Source organism: Talpa occidentalis, unplaced genomic scaffold, assembly GCF_014898055.3.
Source record: "Talpa occidentalis isolate TD23 unplaced genomic scaffold, MPIMG_talOcc4v2.1 talOcc4.8, whole genome shotgun sequence".
NCBI lineage: Eukaryota > Metazoa > Chordata > Mammalia > Eulipotyphla > Talpidae > Talpa > Talpa occidentalis.
This window is the reverse complement of record NW_023605194.1, coordinates 57,514,318-57,538,506: the sequence shown is the minus strand read 5'-3', so window position 1 is coordinate 57,538,506 and position 24,189 is coordinate 57,514,318. Positions and strand designations below refer to the sequence as shown.

At 33.9% G+C, this 24,189-nt stretch overlaps 1 protein-coding gene across 7 annotated transcripts in view; it reads right to left on the bottom strand.

The window, feature by feature from the left end:
* The window catches only part of PCDH15 (protocadherin related 15), a 1,524,279-nt gene that overhangs the window by 134,573 nt on the left and 1,365,517 nt on the right, over window positions 1-24,189 (bottom strand). For all 7 annotated transcript variants that reach the window (XM_054690675.1, XM_054690674.1, XM_054690669.1 and 4 more), the window contains 2 exons: window positions 12,979-13,119; window positions 11,035-11,147 (listed from right to left, as the gene is read on the bottom strand). In XM_054690675.1, coding sequence (XP_054546650.1) covers window positions 11,035-11,147; window positions 12,979-13,119 — 254 coding nt within the window. The remainder of the gene's footprint in view (window positions 1-11,034; window positions 11,148-12,978; window positions 13,120-24,189) is intronic.

Here is a 24,189-nt window from a genome sequence, read left to right as displayed (position 1 = left end):
TATAAAAACTTCTACTTGTACCCCATTTGTCTGTTTAACACCTTTCAGTCTTCAATTTTCTCTGTGACAATGAACAAAGTCTCAATATAACACTGTCACAATCTGACTATCTCTCCAGACTAAGCACAATTTCTCTCTCCCAGAGGTCACTATGCTCTATATTGGACTTTAAATCTTAGAATATTCTACATAGCATTTTGCCAAGATTTAAAAAAAAAAAAAAGTTTGTGAATAAATTAATGGACAAGAATGTTGAATGAATTAGAAAAATTTAAGTGAAAGAACTTTGATTTTTCTGTTTCATCTCTCTCATTTGACCCTCAATTGAAATCCAAGTTTACGGACATTGTGGGAACTTTATTAAATGTCTTGGCTTTTGTTCATCCTGCCCATTAAGGACTTGACTTTTATCTGTGTTACTATGATTCTATATAATAGTAGTTGACGTAGTTATTTTCTTTATGATAATGCTTTTAAGAGGATATAAAGAATACCAAGTCCAGGACCTTCCTGGTGGCCTAGGAGTTAAGTCTCAATGCTATCACCTCTAAGGCCTGAGTTTGATCCCCAGCAGGGAACTAACACACATGGCATAGCTGACTTCTCCTGTCTCACCGCTGCTCCTCTCAGCAGTGTATTTCAGTAGATCCACCTGTTCTGTTCCCCACTCTGTCTCTGGCCCACACCGCTGAGCTACACCCCAGTTCTTGTATGCATAAATAAATAAAAATAAACCTTAACAAAGGATAAAATTTAAAATCTTTAAAATTTAAAATCTTCAAAAAGAAATTTAAAAAAAACAAGTCCATATCTGATAATGAAAAACCATCTTTAACCATTAAATATATATTCAAGGAATAATTATCTACATTAACATTCTAATTGAGTAGAAATTCCTTCTCTACATTACAATTATTTCCTTAGGATTTCCTAAGGATTTTTTCCCCCAAGAAACTGGTGATGATCCCATCACAAAGGTAGAAAAATAACAGACATTTGCTTAACATCTATTTTTTCCTTCCTCATATTCTAATTTATTTTAGGCAATTATTTCTTCCATTTCTTTTGTTTTGATAATATAGTAAGCTTGGGCCTTTCCTCTAGTCACAGAAATAGAAGGCTTTTTATCTCATTGCCTGAGGGAAGCCATAAGATTTTGGCAATTAGGACTGCTTCTTTCCTTTCTGTGTTTAAAATTCCTTGAGAACAAGGATTAAATTAAAATAAAAAAAAATAACTTTGCATGACCAACACCTAGCATAAGCCTATTAAGTAAAATCACAACAACTTTCTTAATCAAGTTCTCTGAATACACACTACAGGACTTCAGCTGATTTGTAAATCAAATCTCCCTAGGAATGCTGGCCTCGGAGCTTAAGCAACTTGCCCATGTCTGACTGGCAGCTGGTAAATAGTGTAGCCAGGATTCAAACCATAGGGCTCTATTATGTTATTTTACTTCAAAATAACTCTTGCATTACTACTAATAAAAGTCACATACTCTATTATGCTTTACTTGAACTAAAATTTACCACTGACATAATGCACTGAGAGAAGACAGCAATCTTTAATAACAAACTTAATAGGTAAAAAAAGCTGCTTTAAATGCTAAACAATGGATTTAAAATAAAACTATTCAAATGTGAGTCCTTAGTTGCTAGAAGACATGCTTAACTATGCTTTATGAGCAAATGTCAAATGATAAATAACCTAGAAGAAGTGAGGGAGAAATTAATTTCCATGTGGATAGAGTGGCAGCCTTTGAATGCTGTAATGAAGAATTTCAATAGTTAAAGGGGCATGATCCATTATCTTTGTGGTAAGATTTTAGTAGTGCCATAAAAAGACAGGAAAATTGGTCTTCAGGTAAAGTCAGTTCTAATGTGGTACCCTAAATCTAAATTAAAATAGAAAACAACCTAAGTGAATAAGTGATATTCTCTACATGTGAATTTGTATTATGTTAATAGTTTTTAAAGAGATTTTTTTTTTCTTTTTCAGGGTTTCCCTGGTGGCACAAGCGGTTAAGTCCCAGCAGTATGAAATTATCCACAGCCACTGCAGCACAAGGTCCATTCCTGGCCAGGGAGATAACCCATGGCTGGCCAGGGGGCCAACCCACATGGTGCAGCAGACCTCTCCTGTCCTGGTTGCTGCTCCACTCTGCAGTGTATTTCAGTCAATCCTCCTGTTCTGTTTCCCACTCTGTCTCTGGTGAATCCTTTCACCCCCTGCACCACACCTCTGACCTACACTCAAGCACTTGTATGCATAAATGAATACAATCTTTAAAAAAAATAAAAGATATTTTTTTCTTTTTCATTATATGGAATCAATAACAAGTTTTCTCCATAGACTATTGTACCTCTTGATTAAACATCTTTTCTCAAAATGTCAAATCCTTACATTATTTATATAAGAATGATGGCAATGTATCTCAATATAAAGTGATTTTATTTATTTTGAATTATGAAATTGTAACTACTCATTCACCTGGCCATTGTGATAACATTGTTTTTATTTTGCGTAGTATTTAAAAATAGATTTCTAGATTATATTTTGCTTTATTTTTACAGATAATGACATGACTATTAATCTTTTATCATTCTTTATAAAATCTATTCATTTCATTTTTTGTATAAAATATTGCATTGTCATCTGTTACAAAATGAATTTCTGCTAAGAATCACTTTTTTAACTTTAGTAGAGAAATTGGCAAGATTATTTATTTATTTTTTTTTTTAATTTTCTAGAGGCATGTCTTATTTATTTATTTATTTATTGTTTGTTTGTTTGATACATGCACTGGGTACAGTCAGAAGTGTGGGAGGGTGAGAGAATTCACCAGAGCCAGAGCGGGGAGCAGAGCAGGCAGAAGGACCGAAGTACACTGCTGAGGGGAGCAGCGGGCGGCAGGAGAGGTCTGCGCGCCATGTGGGACCCTCCTCTGGTGGCCGGGGAGCAGCCGGGGATCGAACCGGCTGCAGAGGCTGCAGGCAGCTTCGCAACCCAGCGCTCAACCGCTGCGCCACCGGGGAGGCCCAACAAGATTATTTTTTTATTCAATTAACTAGAATGAAAAAAAATCAAGATATTCACATGTAAAACACTCTTACTCTGGACTTGATATATTAAATTTGGATATTACTGGAAATGGGAAATGACTGTATTTCTCTAATAGTGAACAAAATAGCAACTTGAATCTGACTGTAGTATTGAATCTATGAGGGTGTTGGGAAGCAAGGAGGGAGGGATCCCAACTGATTCTGGTGGAGGCTTATAGATGCTCTGGTTGTAGGTGTGGTGTGGTAACATATATCTAAGAGATGTGAACATATTCCTCAGAATCATATATGGTGTTATAATCTAATTCTACTTTAATAAAGAATAATATATTTTAAAAAAAGAGATTAACAAAACTACTTTAGGAATTGTTGCCCCTTCTCTTTTATCCTACATACAAATATAAATTTTGAATTTCCATTTTTATGGAAATTACAATTCAAAATACAGGAATAGTTAAAGATGAATAGAAATATGGCATTAAATGATGTAAAGTTTAATAATCAATGTTTACACACTTTTATTTTAAATAAATACTAAAGGTATGTTTGTAGCATACTTTTCTTGGAAAATTTGTGAATAATTATCTTTGGTAATCATTTATTTACTTATTTGATTTTTTAGAGATTTATTTATTTATTTATTTATTTATACAAGCACTGGGTACAGTCAGAAGCATGGGAGGGTGAGATAATTCATCAGAGCCAGAGGGGAGAGCAGAGCAGGCAGACTGACGACGTATACTGCTGAGGGGAGCAGCGGGCGACAGGAGAGGTCTGCGAGCCATGTGGGACCCTCGCCCGGTGGCCAGGGATTGAACCAGCGCTGCAGAGGCTGCGGGCAGCTTCACAACCCAACGCTCAACCGCTGCACCACCGGAGAGGCCCTGGTAATTTTTTAAATAAATTCTTTAATATACCTCTTTTCCCACTCAAAATCAACATTCACACCTAGACTCCATGATCTGTTCCAGACATGTTGACCTTCCCAAGATATTTATCTCCAAAACTGATGACAGTGAACCCCAGTTTGAGTCTTAGTTCATAATCCTAAAATGAAGGTCATGCTTCCAAATGCTTGTTCATTTGATCTACAGGAATCAATCTATTTTCAAGTAATATTATATGTTTGAAATATTATTAGGATTTTGATATTTCTGTACAGATTTAATTACAGATATACAACATGTTTTTCCTGAGTACAAATGTTCTCCAGAAGATTCATGTAGGTAACTGACTAAAACCTGTCATCAACTATGGACATGAGGCATTGAGAATGTGACTCACATTTCTCTAACTGTAGAAAACACATTTGACCAAGGTCTCAGTTGCTGTTCTCTGGAGTCTACTGCTGTGTCTATATGAAGGTCATATTTCCTAGGGGAAGCTTGTGGATCGCCATTGAGAAAGTGGATGCAAAGACCTATCCCTTCCAGAACTGTTCTGAATTCTCCATAGTTTGAGAACACCTCAGCCATCATATAGAAACTTATTACATGACAGAGTAGGCTAAGATATTGCTATACAAACTACTCCCTCTTCCTCATTTGGGGTCAGGATGCATTGTGGTTTGAAGGTTCTCCAAGCCTTATTCTACTTCCTTCTCATTTTTATCACATAAGTATCTCCTCTAAAAAAAATTCTTTTTTGTTAAATCTCATTATGGCCTAACAGAACATTATGGGAATTAAAAAGGAATATTAGTGTTTTGAAAGATACAAACTAAATTGAAAATATTAATGATATTTAGAATGACAGTGTCAGGGAAAATAAAGAGGAAAATGTTGAAGGGATATTAATATGGAACTTTAATATACATGAAAATATTTATTAAATATTAAAATGAAGATGAATATTTAAATAGATGTAATATATTAATGTGGAGACAAAAAGAAAAAAGAAAACCTTGAGGATTATAGGTCACTATTATTTAAATATGATGATATAGAAGAGTTTGTCAATATTGAGGATGTAAAAACTAGTATGAAAAGCTGGAATTAACTTTTTCAGGTCAGAAGCTCCATGGTTACTTTCACTGTTTTGTTTCATAGTAATGGCAAACACTACCAGTTATGCACATTTCTCTTTATCAGTAAGCACAATCCTAGTCAAGAAACCTGCTAATAACTGAAAGGAGAACATTGCTCACCACACCTGTCTTAAGTAAGGTATGCTACTCAATTTCAGTTGAATAGTAGTAGAATACACCACCCCAAGATATGACTGTAAGAGTTCAGAACATGCTATCCCCAAATATACTGCTTTGGTATGCTGATTAATTTGATATGTAGACACTTGAAGAAGAGAATGTGCAGGGAGGGTTTTCTATGATTCCCCTTAAATATTTAAAGACAGATCTTCCTTAAAGGGAACTTAGTTTTCATAAGTCATCTCTGCATTTTTATAAACCAAAGAACTTTCGCTCAATATACCAGAGGAAACTAGATGCAGCCACCACATCCTGACAAACTTTCATCACAAACTCATATGTCCCATCTATTCCTCTTAAACACTCAAGCATATTTCCTACAAATTATGTACTGTCCCCTAAGTAGTTGTTTTTATCAATAAGTCAATATGGCATTGAATTCTGAATTCTAAAGTAACCTCATTGAGTTACTCATTTTTCTTGAGTATCTCTAATGTATATATGAGTATCTCTAATGAGGTATATATGAAAAGTTCTGCTTGTTTTCATTTTGTTGATTTCTCTTTTATTACAGTGATCTCAGGAGGGTGCAGACAATTTTTTTTTCTTTACTGCACAATCTTATTTACTTGCAAGAAAGAGTGAACAGGATAAACAGTAATAATTACCCCAACTATCTAAAGATTGAAAGGAGTACTTCTTATAACATATGTTTTTTAAAAAAGAACTAGTCAATTGTGTGGCAAAGATATTAGAGAAATCAGGTACCAAATTATTAGACTGACTAAAAGTTCTTTAGGAAGTATTTCATCCATTACATGGTATTTACATTGACAACATAATTTTTTATATGTGCGATTAACTATTTTTTGCTATTTCCAATGAAAATCAAATTGCGGAAAACGGATTAAATTTAAATATGATATTGCATGTGGATAGAGAAAAACTCCTTAATCACCTGAATGTAATAATTCAGAAAGTATAATTATTTATGTGAGGTTGGGATGGACACTTAGACTTATTTCAGGACAAAAACTGAAGGTAGCTAGCTGGGGATACTTTTGAGAAAGAGAAGGGGGTGTTTCAACAATGATGGATAAATGAAAACCAATAACAGTTTTAGATAATTTTTTCAAGCAAAAGGAGGAGAGAAAGCATAAAGATTAATAATTTTGGAGATAAAACTCTAATACCCTACACAATTATTGATATTTCCTTGTCTGTAAAAAGAGAAATTGAAAGACCATGAAAATTGGAATCATGCACCAGGTAGAGATTTTTTAATTTCTGAAAGTTTTGTTTTTTGTGTATGCTTCTAAATAATATGAAAGCTATCTTACAATTATAGAAAGGATTACTATGCAGTCTGAAATGTTATACAAATCTCAAAATGTTATACAAATTCTTTAAGGAGAATTCAATGTTTTCTCTAATGCAGATGTTTATCTAATAACAAATAGCTAAAGCACATGATATCTTGATTTTACATGATTCAATGAAAGATGGGCTTAAAGAGGTCATGAGATGATCAAATTGAGTCTGTTTCAAGCATTATATATGTCCTATGGTCCAAAAATAATCAAGTGTATACTTAACTATAAATCTGGCCATTATTATATTTTAAATTTTATTTATTTTTGCCTGGAACTGGGATGTTGGCCAGAGGTGTATGGGGTGAGAGTATTCACCAGAAAGAGAGTGGGGAGCAGAACAGGCAGATTTGATGAAATACACTGCTAAGGGGAGTAGCAGGTGAGACAGGAGAGGTCTCCTGAGCCATGTGGGTTAGCTCCCTGACTGGGAACAATTGGAAACACTGTCCTTGGCTATCCCAGTTCATCTGTTATTCTGACACAGAAAGGTATCTTGTTGCATGCCTGTATCTAAATTGAACTCAGGCCATAGTGGTGATAGTGTTGAGACTTAACCCCTAGGCCACCAGGTAGGTCTCAAAGTAAACATATATCGGTATGGGGAAAATTGCTTTCTTATAATATTCCTCCTGTACTTAAATATTACTTGAAAGCCATTACATCAGGAAACAACTTCAGCTCACAGGATTTGATGAAAAACATAATCAAATCTTTCCTAACATATATAAAATATCCCAATATTATAAATTCTAAGACAATAATGTAAGATATGTCTGTTACCATGCCAAGGTAAATTATTTTATTTAATATAGTGTGGTCTTTGTAAAATCCTTAAATAATTTTACAGGCTTTGTTATTTATTTTTCAAAGGACCATTAGCAGAAAGGCAGCTCTTAAAATAAAAATGAAACAGAGGCATAGTGTAGTTAAATGTTTGAAAGGACTTTTCATTATATTGCTACTTTTACACTGTTCAGATAACCTAGTATTTATTTGTCATTAAAAACATAGTTGACATAGCAGTAGGTTTTTCTTTAGTATGTATTAGTATTTATAATAATATTTTTATTTGCTGGCTGCTGTTTGTAATATCATCATTTTAGAAAAGATAATGATCATTCTTTTGTCATCTCTATAAACTAGGTATCAGTAGGGCACATTTTAAATATTTTAAATTCTATAAAATACTTTTTCTATCAATCAATTATGTATTTCTGAAAGAAAATTAAACAGTCTTGCTCAGTACTCATGTATTACTGAGTCCATTATGTCAATACTATTAATTCTTACATGAATGCAACAAGATATTAAATTACCTTTCTGTGTCATAATAACAAATGAATTGGGATAGTCAAGGGCACTATTTGCAATTGTTAGAAATGTTCTTTTTTCTGAAAGGTCAAAAATTCTTCCACATGTTCTCATGTGACTGCTCTTAATTTTATTTATTTATTTATTTTTTGCTCTTAATTTTAGCTCCAAATAATTGGCCTTCTTTTTCTTCTCTAAATTAACAGTCTTATTAATAGAATCTATTTGCAGTTAGTAGTTCCATGCAGACAAGTTAGGGATTGGTAAATTATTCATTGAACAAAACATTTTTTTTTAATTTTTAAAAAGTGATTAAACAAAGACAATTAAAAAAAAGAAAGCTAAGTGAGCAGAGCCCCATTGAGATCTATAACCTTGGCCATAATGCCACAATATTTTAGCTAAAAGAGTTAAGAACAATGCTATAGTTAGAGGCTGGAGGATTAATCTATTCATAAGGAAGTGAGCTCCAAATGAAGGCTCAAAGAAAAGGGACTCCATTTCTTGTGTTTATTTAAAGAGAAATATTGCATACTGCACCACCTTTTTCTTTTCACTTCCAAAGAATGACTAGATATGCATAGAGAAGTTTTGGAGAATGAAGTTGATCGTTTTGTTACAGTGAAACTGTGCTGGAATTTTGTATCCATCTAAATAGCATGCACATTTCTGTTTGTGAACATCTGGTATGGATAAATTTAGTGAGAAATACAAATGTGATAGGTCCATCTTGGTTCTTGAAAGAGAAAACTTAACATGTTAATGGAAATTTCCAAAAAGCAAAAAACTGTATATTCCGTTGCAAAGGATTAGAATCCAGGGGTTACCATGCCAATAACAAAAAGAATCAATAATAAAGGACATGAGGAAGAAAAGGCTTTAAAAGAGATTGATCAAGAATTCTTCCTGTTTTAATTGTAGCTTACATATCAATGGTTTACATATGTGTTATGTAGGAATTTCTGGTAATTATATTACATCATTTAAATTCAAGCTTGACAATTATAAAGAAAGACTGCTATGAAAGGAACAATTTTCTATGAAAGTTTCTGTGAAAGGAAAACACTGGTTTAGTGTAGTCAATGTTACCAGCTGCATCACCTATTTCCTCCTGTTCTGTCTCACTACCTGTTTTAGCTTAAAATATTTAGGTAGTTCTTAGAAGTTATGAGAGAAACAAAATGCAAATTCTAGAATATAAGTGTTCTATTATGTAATTTCCTCATTTTTCTTGAGATTGAGCATCATTCTTTAAGTTTCAATTTGTGTTTAGATATATTGAGCTAATAAAATATTCTAGAATTCAGTAAATCTTCCAAGTCCTTTACTTCTGCATATGCTGATTCTTTGGAGTGGTACATCCTCCCATATGTAGAATTTCTAAACTCTTCTGCTCTTTCAAGATACGGCTCAAGAATACGATGTTCATGGGCCTCTCCTGGTGGCACAGCAATTGACCGCTGGGCTGTGAAGCTGCCTGCAGCCACTGCAGGGCCAGTTCAATCCCTGGCCACCTGTGAGGGTCCCCTATGGCACGCAGACCTCTCCTGCATGTCCGCTGCTCCCCTCAGCAGTGTATTTCATCAGTCTGCCTGTTCTGTTCCCCTCTCTGGCTCTGGTGAATTATGTCACCCTCCTGCGCTTCTGACTGTACCCAGTGCTTGTATAAATAAATAAATAAATAAATCTTAAAAAAAAAAAAAAGAATATGATGCTCATGTTCAGGCACAGTTAATTGTCTCTTCAATAAGTGTTCTCAATACTGTGTGTTTCGACTATTTTCTTTTCACACAGTTCTTTGCTTACACCTTTGGCAATGGGGCCGTGAAGTGCAATAACTATACCCAGTCAGAATAAGCAGTAAATATAAACATGCAGTATATAGTGAACCATCTCCAAATGTCTGTGAGAAATTATCTTCTATGGATCTTAACATACTAATACAATAACATTAATGTTAATTAATGAAGATAAAATCATTAAAGAAAATTATTCCACTTTTCTAGGAAAACATAATAAAACTTCCACTTATCTCCAACCATGAAATATAGTAAATTTAATTTCATGCCTTTTTCAATAAATTATTCATTTCCTAGTGATGGATAACATACACACACACACACACACACACAAAACGGTACTGTGTTCTCCTAAAATTCATGTTATAACCCTAACTCCTTTTTTTAAATATTTCCCCAAATACTGCTTATTAAGGTAAGATAGGTTTATATCTTTGTATCTGCCCTGGGAGTTTCAGGTGCAAACCTCTACAAATATATACTTTCATACCATGACCCCTGCCAATGCAACCCTAACTCTTAATTGAAATTTGTTTGGAGGTGGGACCTCTAGGAGGTATTTACATTTAGGTGATACCATGACTGTGGGGCCTTATTTTAAGATTAGTACCTGCACAATTTTTTCTGTGTGAGGACAGCCAGCTAGAGTCAGGAAGACAGTGCTCACCAGGGCATTATGGCATCATGATTTCAGGATTCTAGTCTCCAGAACTATGAGACAAATAAATGTCTATTACTTTAAGCTACCTAGTCTGTGGTATTTTGTTCTGGCACCCTGACCTGACTAAGACAGTATATATAGGAACTTTATAGCTATAATAATGCAGTGTACACAAAAGCACACTCTCAAACACATATTCTCACTGATTAAATGTGAAATACCGTTTCAGATACATGACAAAATTAGATGGCATAACATATCAGGTAGCAACAAAAACTGACTATTTCTCACTATTAACACCATTAGTCAGTTGCAGTTTAAATCCCAAAATATATTTCCCAAAGCTTGCTTTTAACACTTTTAAACCATCTGTTATTCATCAAATTACCACATGCTTTGCATCATTATATTTTCATATCAACTTTTAAAATAAATATGTTCCATCAATTTAGAAAAGCTGAAACCAGGATTAGAAGTCCAGTTCATTAATAAATTTATATCACATTAAATTTGAGAGCATGAAACAAAAGCATTTAAATATTACAAAATTTGATAGGAGGATGAGTGAGGCATGTGCACATTTGGAGGTGGGAATTTGTACTCCCAAAATTATATAGTCACATGAACTTGTGACAAATCAACAAAACTTAAGGGGGGAAAAACTGATAGAAGTCAATACCTATATTCCTCTTGTGTGAAGCGTGGGATTTCTCCAGGATGTAAGACAAGAATTTTCACAGTGGCACTGCTGGACATCATAGGCTCACCATCATCAAATGCAACAACCACCAACTTAAAATGCAATAATAATTAATGTTAAAAATTATAACAAGAATAAATTAAAAGCCTCATTTTTAATCATTGGCTGGCTGGGTTCTAGGACAGGGAGAAATGATCATGTCCTCTGCACCTAAGAGATAGCAGACACTGTGTTAGGATATGTTACACAAATTCTCATATCATCTTCACAAATATCCTTCTAGGTAGATATTATTATTTTCATTTGCCAGATGAGAACACTCAAAGAAGTTGAATTACTAACTCTTTGACACAAACAAAACTACCAGTAAAACAGATATATGATACTGCATATCTCCAAATATAAATTCTTTTCTACAATTTCACTGTTGCCTAGACTAAAAAAATGATCTTTTTCAAGCACCAACACTTATTTAAAAAGTGCTAAATTCAGTCACATCAATAGCAAAAAGCTCATTAGCTTGCTTTTAAAAAGAAATTAATTTTTCCAGTGAATTAATTGTCTGCAATATCATAGGGCCGAGATACTTCACTCTAGAGGGTAGAATTGGAAATCATTATAGTTTAACACACTTTGATATATACTCTCTGAAAAACAATTAAGTATATAAACCACGTTCATACTGTATAGCAGAATTTTAAACTAAAGAAAATCTCTTGTCTTAAAAGGCAATATCTTAATTTTTTTAAAATAGCTTTTGTAATCATTCATTTTTTGATAATCTGTATTAAGTATAATTTTAATGTTTATCTTAAGAAATGTTAAATATCTTGAAACTAATTGTTTCTTTTCAATGCATGTAATCTGGAAGTTGTCGATTAGTAATCTAAACTAATTCAATCTATATCATGGAACTATAGCCAAAAGTCACCCTGAGACAGGAAAACAATTATTTGCATACACAAAAGTATGTGAGACATGCTACTCATTGACATTCACATGTTAATTGATGTTGGTTATTATCCCAAGTTAGGGCCATACAAAATGGTTATACTCAAATGTTAAATAGTTCATTTATGATAATTTATAATAGAAGTTTATACTTTCCAAATTTTCTGGAAACAAAATATCTTGAATGTATACTTGATCAAACAATTCCACCCCCGTATTATCTTAAGAAAAAAAGAAAATGGCAGATGGAATTTGCACAAGGGATTTCAGAACAACAAAGATAATTATAACAAAAAATTGGAAACAGCCTAATTATGTAACGTTTACTTTGTTAAAAAAAATACCCCCAGTATATTCTACAATGGAATATCAGAGAACCATTAAAATGATAGCATGGATAATATTTAGTGTCAGGTATATTTAATTGTTAAAAAAACAGTATTAATAATATGATCATACTATTTTAAAATATATTTGTATACTTGTATTTGCATGGAGATAAAAACTGTAAATTCTACTTACCTCGAGATGTTAGATTTTCAGTGATTTTTTTCTCTTTTCTCTTCTCTTAACTATATTTCATAAATACCTATGCACTAAAATATATTACTCTACAATGTTAAAAAATTAAAATGGGCCTCCCCCATGGCCTAGGGGTTGGGTCTCAGTGAGTTCAGCCCAGGCCAGGGAGCTAATCCACGTGTGATGCAGCAGACCTCTTCTGTCTTGCCCACTGCTCCCCTTAGCAGTGTATTTCAGTGGATCTGCCTGTTCTGCTCCCCAATCTGTCTTTGGTGAATTTTCTCATTTCCTGCATCTGTGGCCTCCACCCCAGTTCTTTTATGCATAAATAAATAATAAAAATTAAAAATAAAAATGGAGAAAAATTCAAAGAAGTCTCTTTATCTGTTAAACTAAGCAATAAAAAGTTAAACATCAAATGGAAAGTATAAAACAGAGCACTACACTGACCTTAAAAATTGTTGTAGGTTCTTCATTAAGATTGACTCGCGTTATTACTCTTCCAGAATCTTCTTCTACATCAAAAATACTCGCAGGATAAGGAAACTGCATGTCATCTACTCTATATCTCACACGACTTGCAGGTAAACCCTAAAATGAAATGATTTATCATTACTGTTACAAGATGAAAACAGAGGGAGTGATAACATTACATGATTTGTAAAATACAACTGAAAAATCAATTTTTAGGAGAGATAAACAATACTATTTCATTTTACTGTGCTAAAATATAAAAATTATCTTAACAAAATATTCAGTTTGATATAGTACTGTTAACTAGATGCATATTGTTGTACAGCAGATCTCTAGATTTTTCATGTAACATGACTTACCTTCAAGTTTGAAATGTTACAATCTTTATTTCATTGGGTTACTTGACATGAATCAATGATATGTTTTTACATCATGTTATTTAAAATTATTTATGTGAAAGGTTGCTTTGGGCATCTTCTCTTCCACTTTCTTTAATTACATGACCTCACCTTCCTCTCTAAACACTATGCCTGCTGATTCTTTTTGAACATTATGTTATTTCCGATGTTTTTAAGGAATTATGAAATGCTGGTACAACAGTTCTTAATTCCAAGTTTCATTCACCAAGACATACTTTGATATAATTCCTAAATTTTTAAAAAAGTGATACATTCACCTATATTTCCCTAAACAAAATACTGAAAATAGAACCATCCTATTACTGGAAGTTAATCCTTCCAGGGGTGCTGAAAACTTTGACTTGGCATTAGTTATGACAATTGAAATGAACTACAACTTAGAACAAATCCCAAAGTCTAAGTTTGCCATTAGAGAAGACATATTTTACTCAGTTTATGGTAAAAAGCAAATATTACAGAATTAAATAGCATATATTTCTTGTTAGTCACGCTATAAGAGAGAAATTTAAAGATTGTATGACATATTTGAAATAGCAAATTTTGTAAATTATTTATTCCCTAACAATTGTTATCATGCTGATATACTTTATAGTACTAGGATTAACTCTAGGTAATATTATATACGTGATTCATGAATTCACAGTTGCTCATTGGACACTGCTGAGTTCTAACAGTACAGAAATGAACAAACTCACAGGCAGGTAGGGAAGACAGAATTCACCTTATATCCTCTCTTTCTTGGTGTTCATTAGAAATAATTCAGCTATCTGGCTTTGCAAAACACCAAGTTCCCACCTATCTTAGCACTTTTCCAGTTGTTCATACACTCTTCCTGCTACCCTTTTGTGTGACTAGTTCCTTCTAACATTCAGGTCTCAAATGACATTTCTTCTGCATAAATGCACCCATATGCAAAGTCAAGTCAATTCTGATTTTCTCTTCTTTATAATATGGACCTATATCTGTATTTAAACTATATATTTACAGAGAATTTACAAGTTTGCAATCCATCTCCATATAACAGCAGTGAGTTCCATGAGAACAAACAATATTTATTTGTTGTTATTATTAAAAGATGAATATTTTGTCAAGTAAATGCTTAAAATATAATATCATAAGTGATTATGCATATATGTATCCTGAGCTTCCAGGATGCACAAATTTAGAGGGCGTTATTTACATGAATAAAACGGGAAAGTCTATGTGTGTAATACTACTAAAGTTGTAAATTTATATAACCTGTGTTCCTATTTGCAATTGCCACATGTGAACTTTTTGAAAGCAGAAAGGAAGTAAATATTATTGCAGTGATATATGTTTGGGAAAGAAACCTCACAAAATAGATATTAGTACCTATGAAAATAAATCTCTGAAAAAGTAGATACTGGAAGAAAATATTCTTTCAAAAAGAATTCGAATACAGCACTGGAGAAATGAAACCATCTGTCATCACAGAAGTTTTTCCTTTTTTTATTTTTAATTTTTTTCTGTACTGACTGAATGTAAAGTACTCTCTCTTCCTTACTTCTAAGTCTCTATCCTTATATTCCATGCTACTTCCTGTATGATATTTAATATATTCTGCTATTAAAACAACTTTTGAGAAAAATGACATAATTCCCTGGATTTTTCTAATAAATGAATCAACATATAATTCTATATTAGCAGGATAGAGATGATGCTTTCTTACACCATCTATGCTGCACAATGTGGTAAAATGGATTTATGCAGTTGTTTAAACTACTGCCGAACAGTATTATGAATTCTGAGTAATAGTTTTGGTGTTTTAGAAAACTTTGTTTTCAAATTTACAGTATCATAGATGATAATCTAATTACTCCATGAGTCTAAGCATTGATATTCTCACATTTATAAGGACAAGGAGATAAGCTCTGGAGAGGAAATGTTAAGAGTATTTGTGATCACTGTGAAAATAAGGAGGTGGAGAAAAAATTAACATTTGTTTTAATTATCTATTAAGCTCAAGTACCAATACAATGAAATGGTTTTGTTATTCTTATATGTAAATAAGATTAATTTCTATAAACCTTAACTGCTGTACAGTCATTTTCCTTTTCAGGCAGGTAGGGAAGACAGAATTCACCTTATATCCTCTCTTTCTTGGTGTTCATTAGCAATAATTCAAATACTAACACTTAAGACATTAGTCAATAGTTTTAAGGGACACTGAGGATGTTTGACAACCCCAATTGTCCACAAGAAGGACATGATTGATGGCATATATTAATAGATGAATTCATTAATTAGCTTATGCAAGTATTAGTATTCTATTCAAATATGACTAGAGGTAGTATGTGACTTACTTTAAAATTATGCAGTTTCCAAAATGTGACATTCATGATACACTTTTATCTATTAAATTTTACATGTGTAAAACTCAATAAATATTAGTCTGAGATAATACTCCTGGAATAGTAATTTATTCAGTATATATATAGCAATATTGTGATATAGTGATACTCTGAACTAGGCAAATGGTCTAGATTATGGAAACATGACAGATAAAATACCATGATGGTGCTTACATTAGATTTTTTTTGAATCAAAAAGCAAGTCTTCTGTATAATAATAATAATATGCATAATTAACATCACAGAATAAATGTAAATTTATATTAAGGAAATATAACCTGAAGATTTAAATTATTTTCTTTATTACTCAGTATATTTTTTAACTTTTGATTTCCTTTTTTATAGTACTATACACAATATGTTTTGACTTAATAATGGTGAGAATATAATTAATTACTACAGAAAGTAATTGTAGATCTGTTTGAAAGATGGCCTAAATTTACAAACATAAGGAATTAAAATGAGACTATAATGGGCCAAAATAATTAATTCCTTAATATCAGGGGATATCTTGATTTAGTCATTTTTCTTAAATACATAATTATCAAGAAATTACTTACTCAGACCCACATAATTTTCTCAGTAATGACAATTACATTATATGAAGGAATACTAAGCCCATTATTATCATTATACACAAACATTAAGTAATTTGTTTTCAAGTACACAAAGATTTTTCTCCTTTATCTGGTGTCCAAAATTCTTTCTTTTAATATCTTAAAAAGCAACTAATCTGATTTATTTTGTAACAGGGTAATTCACAAAATTTCTCAAGTATGATTGAGCATCAGGGATTACTGTAAAATGGTTTATATTGTTCGTTGCAGTCATAATGATTTACTCATTTATCAGTGGACCTAACTGGATGCTAAAATATTGTTAAAAGAGACTACAAAAAACTACACATCAGTTTATATAATTACTGAGATCATGTGCTTTTCTTTCCTCCTTTATCCCTCCCTACTTTTTAATACCTGGAATGATTATTTTGACAACATAGTGAATATATAAAGCAAATTCCTTATACTGGCTGTCACTGAATACCATATGTTCACATATTTCAGTTGTTCAGTTTCTACAGATATGTTATTAACATAGTTTTTAAGAAATATTTACTTCAAAATTATTTATCATTGTCTTTTGAGAAATTTTTTTCAAAGGTAAACATAATTCAATTACCTGATGAATCAAATAACAACACATTCTTTGTAAAATTTCTTTATAAATTGTTAAAAGTCATACATGCAACTTCCCTTACCAAAAACCACAAAACCAAAGGAGCTCAAATATAGGGGTGAACTTGCTGCTCCCCTCAGCAACATATTTCAGTCAGTCTGCCTGTGTGCTTCCCACTATGACTCTGGTGAATCCTCTTAGCCCCTCACACCTCTTGCCTACACCACAGCTTTTATATGTATAAATAAATACAAACAAATACAGAGGTGAACATAAACCAGAGTTGGAAGCTAGTACACTTATCCTCTTAACCTTAAAACCTCCCTAGTTTTCTAAGGGTAAAACAAAAAGAATTGACACTGTCTTCACAACCTATTGACTCTACAGGATTCTCTGGATTCCTGACAAAATTCCCTAATTTTGGGTTTTGGAATTCAGTTTTCTTCCTCCTACTTTGTAATCTAAATTTCCTCCCAGGCCATGTCACCTTGGAAACATCACCATTTTCAGACCTCAGCTCACCAAAACTTTCCTTGACTCTCCAGATAAACTTAGGTTCCCTCTTGTCTGGACTTAAAGCATCATAAAGGCTTGTTGCTAGAGATATTCATGGGTTTTCATTGCCACTACTTCATTGCTTTTTGCTTAAATATATTTCTGTACTTCTTATTTTATTTATTTACTTTTTTAATTGTGCTAACATTAGTTTCCAATACTGAATATGACCCAGAGGTGCAGGATTACACCTCTACTATACCATATCTACCACCAAGGCACCCATACATAATCCTAAATCTCTAATTCTTGACTAATCCTAAAACTGGGAAACATGATAACTTTAATTCTCATTATATATCCTAATACCTTTAAATTACATTGAATACACACACATTTAATAAATATTGATAGATTTTTATTTTGTTTGGACCTCAGAGACAGAGATTTAAGTTAAATATTATCTGTAATTTATGGGACATTATCATCAACTAATCTGTTAGGCATAACTTCTGATTTATCTCCTTTTATCCTGACAAATCACTCTTACCTCTTTTTCTTTTAATAATAAATTTCATTTTTATATTCCCCATACAATTGCAACCCCCCATTTTGACCCCAATCCCTCCCCTCCCGCCACCCACCCCCCAAAAAGTGTCTCTGGTTCATAGATTTTTGTTGATTTTGATTTTCACTTTCTTATAGTTATTCATTTTCCTGGTCCCTTATTTAAGTTTTCTAGATTCCTGCTATGAGTGAGACCATCCGGTATTTTTCTTTTTCTTTCTGGCTTATTTCGCTGAGCATGATCCCTTCCAGCGCCATCCATGTTGCTGCAAATTGCATGTGTTTATCTTTTTTGAATGCTGAGTAATATTCCATGGTATATATGTACCACATCTTCTTGATCCAGTCATCTATTTTTGGGCATTTGGGCTGTTTCCAAAGCTTAGCTATTGTAAATAGTGCTGTTATCAAAGGGAACCAATTGAATGCAATTACGATGTATCTTTTAACTAGACTACTGTTATACTTTGCATTTTTGTTTAGCATATTAACCAGCCCTTCACTTCCTATCACATTCATTTTGGGCTTGGCCCTGTTTCTTGATCTGGTCAATGGATGTGAGGGACTGTGGCACATAATCAGAGGCCTTGCATGTGATCCTGTAGTTAGACAGTTTGCAATCCTGGCCTTCACTATGTGAAAAATAGACCTGCTTCACCATGGATTGCTGAAGGATCTTAATATATATATATATATATATATACACACACACGTACAATACAGTATTTTTAACTATAAGCTCGATGATGTATGGTGGCTCTCTATAATAATAGTGACAAATTAAATAATCTTACTTAAAAATGGGCAGAGAACTTGAATAGAGATTTCTCTAAAGAAGGCCTAATGATTGTCAGGTATCTGAAATGATGCTCAAAAACAATAATCAGGAAAATGGAAATCCAAACCACAATGAGTTAACACACACACATACACATAAATGTTAGGAAGGATGTGGAAAAAATGGATGGAATCATTGTACACTCTTGGTGGAATTGTTTATATGGTTCAACTGCTATGGAAAACATGCAGAGGTTACTCAAAAAATCAAAAGTAGAACTAACATATGATCCAAGATTTTCACCTGCACTTTCACATTCATTGCAGAAAATTTCAGAGTAGTCAAGGTGAAAGTAACTTAACTTAAATGTCCATTAATGGATGAGTAGATAAACTATGATACACACACACACACACACATATCACTAATGTTTAGTCTTAACAGAGAGAAAATCCTGCGATTTTCTACAATATGTACAGGGAAGTACATATTATGCTAAGTGAAATAACCTAGTCACAGCAGGACAAATATTGCATAATCTCAATTATATGAGGTTGCTAAAACCATCAAATTTGTTGAAGCAGAGAATATAGTTATGGTTGCCAGGAACTTGGAAAATGGAAGATGGAAAGTTGCTCTACAAAGGGGTATAAAATTTCAGGGTATTGTTTTGAGCTTATTTTACAAATGTGAGAAGTGAGGGTCAAAGTGGCTAAGTGACTTGATCAAGGTTGGTCAGTCAGACTTCAGAAGTTGAAACAAACCGGTCTTAATACCAGAACCCACACTCTTGAAGACACTTAAAACTTTCTTGGGTTGATGAACTGTATAAATTTATGGATTGAAACAGACCATCACATGTCAGATACAAAACAATATCAGTGAACCTTAAATTTCAAGAATTCTGCATAAGCAGAAAAATATTTAAAAATGAAGAAAAATTAACAAGGCTTCATACTTCTACAATATCAAATATCAGAAAATAATGGAAAAGTACATGCATAGGATAGCCATTTGGACCCAGAGATAATAGTGTGTCTAGTTGTATGTTAATGTATAAGCAAGTTATATATCTATGTATATATACATACACATATATATGTATATATATATATATATATATAAGCCCACACATAGACAGCCTTATGAAAAATTAGACATAAATGAATAAATCAATAGGGGCTACAAAATAAAGAGCTAAAAAACAAGTGGGTCGGACTATGAAATGAATGATTTAAATATATATACATGTATATACTTTAATATAGAAATGAGTGTAAGTAGTAGCTGTTACAAAAAGATCCAAAAATATAATCAGTGATTTAAATAATTTTTATAGAGAATGCAAATAATTATTCAAAGAAAACATAATAGAAATAAACTGATAGGTTCAAAACAAAAAAAATAACCTATTTATAAAAGTCATACCTTAAAATAACTTATATACATGAAAAATAAGAGAGCAGAGGCAATTTAACCTTAAGTTTCTATTCATATCACTTTGGTCCTTTACTTAGCTTGGTTTCATTCTCCTTGCCCTGTCTGGTAAAGGAAAAATAAAACAAAAAAAAAAGAGAAAAACAAACAACAACAACAACAAAAATGTTCCATTCAATTTTCTTTTCTTTCTTGAAAATTATATTTGAACCATATCACTAACAGCTTTCTCTTCTACCCTCTCGGTCTTTTTTTTTCTTTTTTTCCTGGCCCTTCTTACCTGTTAGTTCCTGACCCATACCCAAAAGAGTAAAATCCAATGGTCAATGTCTAACTTTTAATTGTATCAGACTGTGTTTCTCTTTGGGAGAATGTATTTAGTCTCAGAGCTTCAATTTCTACTCAGATACCTCCTTTTCCACACTTCATTCCTCAGCTCTAGTATCCCATATTTTTTGCCTAATACATTCCTGGCCTTTTATTTTTTCCTCAATTATGTTTACTGAGGTTAAGGTGGTTTACATTATTGTATTTATCTTACCACATCAGGTCAAAGTAGCTGAGCGAGCCTAGTGTCTACCTTAGGTTCTCCTCAGGACATTGTTCACCTGTACAAAGGAATCTTGGACTATTCCTGTCATCTGTCTCCTGCCCTCCTCCCAGCACTAAGTGTTTGCACTCCTTATTCTGATCAACCAATAAGCTTCCTGTCTGCCCTGTCACTATGATTCCTCATTGAGCTGCTGAATATTACTCTTCACTATGAAATAGTGTATCTATGTCATAATATAGTTATTTCAGCTTCCATGCTAGCAGAAAGGATTGGACAAACTTTATCATTTAGTATATGATGGTATTTACATGTTTTGAAATTATTTAAAGTATGATTTGTACTAATCTGATCTCATTATTTTCACCTTAAAATAATTATTATGGGCCTCCCCGGTGGCGCAGCGGTTGAGCGCTGGGTTGCGAAGCTGCCCGCGGCCTCTGCGGCGCCGGTTCGATCCCCGGCTGCTCCCCGGCCACCAGAGGAGGGTCCCACATGGCGCGCAGACCTCTCCTGCCGCCCGCTGCTCCCCTCAGCAGTGTACTTCGGTCCTTCTGCCTGGTCTGCTCCCCGCTCTGGCTCTGGTGAATTCTCTCACCCTCCCGCGCTTCTGACTGTACCCAGTGCATGTATAAACAAAACAAACAAACAAACCAGCAAACAAATAAATAAAGCATGCCTCTATAAAAAAAAATAAATAAATAAAAATAATAATTATTACATTTGCCTTATTTTTACCAACTAATATAATGGATTTTATCATTCCAGCTAGAAACTCTTATTTTTGATTCTTCTTTTATTCTGTGATCTTCAACTTCTTGCCCAAGATCTAAAATGCTTCCATTTCAATGACTTTTGAAAATTCTATTTTCTCCATTCCCATTGTCTACCTTTTAAAAAAGAAATACTTAAATGAAGGCAACAGCTGCTAACCTGTCTCCTGGCTCTCATTTATTATCTCATCTGATCAAGATTTCTATTACCAGAATTTAATTTTTCTCATATGTATCTTTGTTTTTGCCACTCCCCTGTTAATGTCCTTAGTAAGCTTCTATTTTATGTATAACAAAATAAATGTTGAATCTATTTTTTTCTGTCTACAAATGAGTACCTAAAGATAGTTCTAATATATTTGTTTAGATAGCTAGCATAACTGAATCAGATATACTTTAGATCCTGTTACACAAATCTATGAACATATGATGAATATCTTCAAATTAGTGATCACTGGACACACTTCTTATAACATTTTCCTCCATCCTTACTTAAATAAGTTGCTGAAATATTTTAAAGTTGAATTTCTGTTATGAGCAGGCTCATCTCATACCAGGACATATTCACTTCTCTATTATCTGAATAGCTACATCATTTATTGTCATCTTTCATATACACTATCATGTTTTCATCTCTGTATTGGGCATAATCTTAAATTCAAAATAAATATTTTTTAAGATTATAGAATTCAAATATATTTTATCTTTTTTATTGAGATGTTGCTTAACACCATTGTTTCTATATTGGAGGTATAGGGTCCTTATTCCCCTTCAAGTGCAAAACAAATGTTTTCTGACTAATTTTTATTAAATCAATAACAACCAAAAAGTTCTTATGTTGTGCCTATGTGTTCAGTTGTATGGCTCCTGTCCAAATATGTGACCTTTCATAGAATTTTGTAATGGATGATACTACTACCAAGAAATACCCATGATCTGGATTAGACTGCTGAATCCTAGAATCCAGGTCAGAAGAATCCAAAATAATCTTTCAGAGGGTCTCTCCCTCTGGAAAGAAATTAAAAAAGAACACATCATTTAAGAGCTAGGGGAAACATATTTGTAAATCCCAGAGAAAACCTATTATATTTCACTTACTTTCCTTGGAAAATCTCTTGTTGGGGTATCTTGGAATTCTTAGGCATGAGCTTTTTACTCTCACACAAAAATGCTGTAAGTAAGTCATTATGCAACATGGGACAACTTTTTTGTAAAGACTAAAAACTAAAACCTAAACTTTATGGACTTTTCCATTTATAATAAAGAAAAATGTCCCTTTAGCCTTGGCAAGCATGGAGGCTTCTTAATTAGAAAAGCAACACTTCTGCAACAGTTAAATCTAATATTGATCTCCAGTAATGTTAACAATATAATTGTTCTTGAAAGTAATCTGTAAGTCAATATTACAAAAAAGAAAGAAAATGACAAAGATTTTTAAAACACCTAGATAAGCCTTTTCTAGGCTTTATACATTAATCATGTATAAACTGTCTCATAAAACCTTCCATTTTGTACTCATTTACACTTTCAAATCTAATTATAACCTATTGTCATTTTAAAAAAATCAAGTCCCAACTGTTTCATGGTGTGCTTTCTTTCTAATTAAGTATTTGAGACCAAAGGGACTCAGACTGCAGCTACATCATCTTAATTTTCATAAGCTGACATGCATCATGAAAATAGTTCTTGATTATTTTTCTAACAGCTTTGATCTGAAGGAAGAAACCCAGTGAGCTGTGTATATCCTCACCACATGCTCCAGGATCAGCAAAGCATGGTTAGTAAGCACTGAGCTTTAAAACCAGGATTTCTGGGGGGCGGAGCAACATGGCGGCGAGGAGACGCTGCGAGTAAGATCTCCCATTAAAAAAAGTTAATAGGGAGGAAAAGCGGCAGGTCCCAGTGAGAAGTGGGACACGGAAGATAAACGGGTGACGCCAGCGAACTGCCCGAAGAAGAAAGTGGCCATAAAAGAGGACTAGAAGGGAGGGAAGCGCAGAACCCCGCTCCCCTCCCCCGCCCACAGAGGCGGCACTCTCCGACCGGCAGAGAGGAGGAAACAACAAACCAAAATGGCCCACAAGAACAAACGACGCAGAAAGCGGGACTGTGAGTGGAAAGGAACTATTGCAGCCACCACACCCCGTGAACGGGAGCTGAGGCGAACCCTGCAGGATCCGCCGCGGCGGTGAGCGAACGGCTCCGGGCGCCATTAGAGAAGAACAAAGACCCCGGGAGACGCGCACACAGCCCGGGCTGCCGGTAAGCTGGCGCGGAAACGCGGCGCGCTCGGGGAGCTTGAAAAGCAAGTGCAGACCTGGATCGCGGCTGCCCAGGTCCCCGCGCCTGCGACCTAGGCTTGCGGGGAGACGACCTAGGCTTGCGGGGAGACGCACGGAGGTCCTCACTGAGGTGAAGGTCCCTCCCTGAGTGAGCAGGAACCAGGCGCCCAGGCACGGGAGCGCTGCAAAAGGCGCCATTCCCGCGCCACTGAACTGGGCTACAGCCCGCGTCCTGGAACTGAGGGCTTTGAACTGAGACCCGGGGCACGAAAATTCGGGGCGTGGGTTCTCCACGACGGTGGGGCACAAGGCAGACACAGCACCCCAAAGCTGTTGAG